Below are 3,822 nucleotides of genomic sequence, written 5' to 3' on the forward strand. Positions count from 1 at the left end.
GATAACCTCTGCCGGCAGCAGAGCAGCCCAGCCCGTGGCAGCTTGCCCTCCCCGACTGCCTGCCACTTAAAAATAGACTTGTTTACACACTTCGAATGCAGGCGTGTGCCTCCAGCCCCAAGCCTCCTTCCACTTTCCACACATCCAGTGCTGCAGCACTGGGCTTGCTGTGGTGCAGCCTTGGGGGATGAAGAGGATGGGGACCAGGGCGTCCAACAGGAGACTGAGATTGAGTAGTGCCTCCAACACTCTCCGTAATGGCCAAATCTCTCTCGCCACTGGATTTCTCCCTTCTCTTTCGCTTTTGGTGTTTTTCCTAGGCATGTGCGTCATGGGCTGTCGCAGAGCAGAAAGGCCCCGGGTAATGTCCCCCTGGTCTGAGTCACCATCCGGCACTGCCAGAAATGTGCAGGCAAGCCAGAGCACAAGGACCAGCTGCCCCACCTTGGTGGTAGGGCAGTGGTGGGTGCCAGCATCCCTATGAGGCCGGCCCTCTTGGGGGTCCTGGGGAGCCATACCCCCTACCTGGGAATGGGGAGGAGTGAAGCCAGGCAAGACTTTGCAGAAGATTGTTCAGGACTGAGTCAGCGCCAGTGCAGAGGCCCCTGAGAGGGGAAAGAGATGCCCCAACAAAATGGGCCATCATAGAGCACTGTGGCCTTACTCTCCTGGAAGTACCCAGCCAGGAAAGGCTCAGCCCCATCCCTGGAACCCCAGCCCTGATTTTGATACAGCAGATAACCCTTTGCAGTGCTGCAGTGTACTGTCAGTGGGGCTGGCCCTGACATCCCACTGGGGTCTTTGGGATGCATGTTGCAGTATGCTGGGCATCCCAAGCACAAGAAGCAAGCTGGGCGGTCCACACAGGACCCCATTGCAGTGCCACAGGGAGAGGCTGCCTCTGGAGCCATCTGAAGGTGTCCACCACTGCCCCCACTACTCCCACTCCATCCATGGTCCTCTGGCTACTGGGGGAGAGGACTCTGACCAGTGAGCTCACAAAGCTACTCACCAGTCTTCCATACATGTCCCCTGTGGAGAGGGGACTGTGCCAGGACATGCTTTAAGCAAACAAAGGCACAGAGAGACCCGGCAAAGGGAGGGATGGCTCAGCAGGGTTGCACTGGCAGTCAGGTACAGGCGTAGGTTCCCAGGGAATGCAGGACGCTGTCACTCGGGCAGTGATTCAGATGCCCAAAATGTCACGGGATGCCTGTGGAACTGATGTTGAGGTGGAGGAGCTAGCCTGGACAAGGATGTGCCTCAGGGGAGCCAGCAGTTAGTGATCCCACTTACCCCAGGGTCCTCGGGGTGTTGTGAGAGGGAGAGGAAGAGGTCCCCTACCTTTGTCCTCTTCATCTGCCGCCTTCCTCTTTCTTCTCCACTTTCCCACCTTGCAGGCCAGGAAGCCACAGAGTGCAGCCAGAACCAGGATGAGCCCCACCACCACCAGGACCCCAAAGATCAGGAAGGTGCTGGTCAGCGTGGGTGCCAGGGTAGGCTCTGCTGTGGGGCGAGATGCCGGTAGTGTGAGGAGGGGGAGAGCTGAAGCTGGGAAGGAGGGCAGCAGCATTTTTCACTTGGCTGGCTGGCCTGGGCCCTGCGGTAGCAGGGAAGAAGTGTGGCACTTAACTGCTACCCACCCATCACCAGCAACAAAATGTCCCCCTGCTTGATGAGACCCTTATCCTGCTCCCTGCCCCTGGGTGGTAGGAAACGAGAGTTTCTGCTCTTCCCACAGTAACTCCTGGAGTGAGTTGATCCACCCTGGAGAGGATCATCTGACTTCTCCCTATACCATGTTCCTCTTACTGGAACTGGCTGCCCTCTTCCCCTCTGCTTTAGGTGGCAGTGCTTCATCCTCCATTGCCACCTCCATAGCCATCCTCAGGAGAAGGTGCCTTCCACCTGCTCACCCCTGGGGTGCCCCCAGCCTCCTTGGCCCACCACCACCCAGCCCTGAGGAGCTCAGACTGCAGCTGCCCTTGTCCCCTTACTTGTGTTGTCCTTGAACAGCTCGGAGCACTTGATGCACGACTTGGTCAGGGTGTCAAAGCACTCGAAGGAGAGGCAGGAGGGGGCAACGGCAGCTTTTCCTGATGAGGACATGGCAGAGTGGGAGTGAGAGCCCAGCTCTTGCATGGCGTAGCAGTGCTGGGGCCGCTGGAGTGTGAAATCGCAGCGCCCTGGGCCCCGTGGCAGAGGGAGATACAGTCTGTCAAGCTGCGTTGCCTCCCTTGGGGCTCACACTCGCTGTGCGTGGCCTGGGGCGGATCTTCACCAGGGAGGAGGAGAGCAAGCAACCAAGCCCTACCCCTGCCTGCCTTTGCAATGTGCCCTCAAGCTACCCCTCTCCTCCAAAATATGCTCCTGAAATCCCCGCAGCCCCTTGTGTGCCTCAGCCATGCAGCACCTCGTACCCAGTGGTATTGTGTCCCAGGCTGACCTTCTTGATCCTCACTCTTCCCCTGCCCACCTGCATGCTGCCCCCAGCCCAGGCATGTCCCCCAGCCTGCACCCTCCCTTGCTTGCAGTGAAAAGCCTCCTTGGCCTCCTCCAGTGTCAGCAGGAGACTTTCCTGTGCACAGATCTTTACAAGACTCCATCCCAGGGCCACAGATCTGCAGATTTCATCTGCAGATTTCTGCGTTTTTGGATTGGAAACGCAGAAAAGGACCAGAGGAGAAAAGAGTGAAAGGGCACTGATGTTTCCCCTTTTAAAAGCTTCCACTGCCCCCAGGACACATCCTGCCAGTGACTGTTCTGCAAGCAGGCCAACTGCTGTATGTTCTCCACCTCTACTGATGGTGCTTTCCATCACCTTGCTCTCTCCATCTTCTCCGTCACAGACCTAGACCCATGGCTCCTCAGCACCATGTCTCATTCTCCACGGTTCAGATCTGGTTCTGCTCAGTAAATGTGCAGGGCATGGGCAAAGCAGGTCACACTGAGCAAACCTGGTCCCCAAACCATTGGAAGGGACTAAAAAAACCCATTAATAGTCTTAGGTGTTCCTGATCAGGAGCAGGAAGTGTACTTCTCCCATGTCGAGCAGAAAAAATGTTCCACCACAATTACCCACACATCAAAGCTGGATGCTTGAGACCTGAAGAGATGGATTTCAGTGAAGTAGGTGGATCTCTTCCATTCCTACTGGCCAAAAGTCACATCCTCTTTTTCTTCACTCCATAAGAAAGAAAGGGGCCAGCCACAGTTGTTGGCTGGCTCTCAGTTGAGGGAAGCAACTCTAGTGACCTGCCCTACCCAGGAGATCCCTAATAGGGTTTTACTGATGGAGTCATGTCCTTCCAGCAGCTACAGCATGTGGATTCTTTCTAATGAGGCCTCTGCTGCCCACTGTCCTGCACCAAGGCTGGGAGGGGAGGAAGAAAAAATCGAAAGGGTGCTCTGGCTCAAGGTGACAGAGTACCAGGTAATCCTCTGGGCAGCTGAGGTCCTCTGAGACAGGCCTGAGGACTTGGTCCCTGAATATGCCTGCCCCTCTCCAGTGACTGCTGTGCAATCTGAGCCCACAGCCTCCACATTGCACCCTCTGAAGCCCTGAGTGGGATGCAGTCACCAGCTCCCCATGCTAGATCTCAGCCCAAGTGCAGTTTTCTGTACTCCATGCCCAGCAGGGGAGGAGCTGCCCTACAGCATGTCTCCCTCCCTGCCAGCAGCATTCCCAGAGGGTAGTTTGCATCATAGCAGTGCCAAAGCAGCCCCAACACAGTCTCAGTCCCACCTTAGGCACGGCAGGGCTGGAGGCAAGCCTAAGTCCCAGCCAAAAACCAGTCACTGCCCTCTCAGTTCCCCACCTGG

General features: G+C 56.7%; 1 protein-coding gene across 2 annotated transcripts in view; it reads right to left on the bottom strand.

Annotated features, from left to right (window-relative positions):
* Nucleotides 1–2,227, bottom strand: part of LOC103618254 (tumor necrosis factor receptor superfamily member 13C) — a 5,396-nt gene extending 3,169 nt beyond the window's left edge. Inside the window, exons 1-2 of one of the 2 annotated variants that reach the window (XM_017738076.1) lie at nt 1,998–2,227; nt 1,345–1,503 (exon numbers count right to left, since the gene is read on the bottom strand). In XM_017738076.1, coding sequence (XP_017593565.1) covers nt 1,345–1,503; nt 1,998–2,142 — 304 coding nt within the window. In that variant the 5' untranslated portion in view covers nt 2,143–2,227. Of the gene's footprint in view, nt 1–1,344; nt 1,507–1,997 lie in introns of both variants that reach the window. The other variant, XM_008636639.2, reaches the window with a different exon arrangement.
* Nucleotides 2,228–3,822: the final 1,595 nt, after the last annotated feature.

The sequence above is a fragment of the Corvus brachyrhynchos genome, unplaced genomic scaffold (genome assembly GCF_000691975.1).
Source record: "Corvus brachyrhynchos isolate BGI_N302 unplaced genomic scaffold, ASM69197v1 scaffold56, whole genome shotgun sequence".
Classification (NCBI taxonomy): Eukaryota; Metazoa; Chordata; class Aves; order Passeriformes; family Corvidae; genus Corvus; species Corvus brachyrhynchos.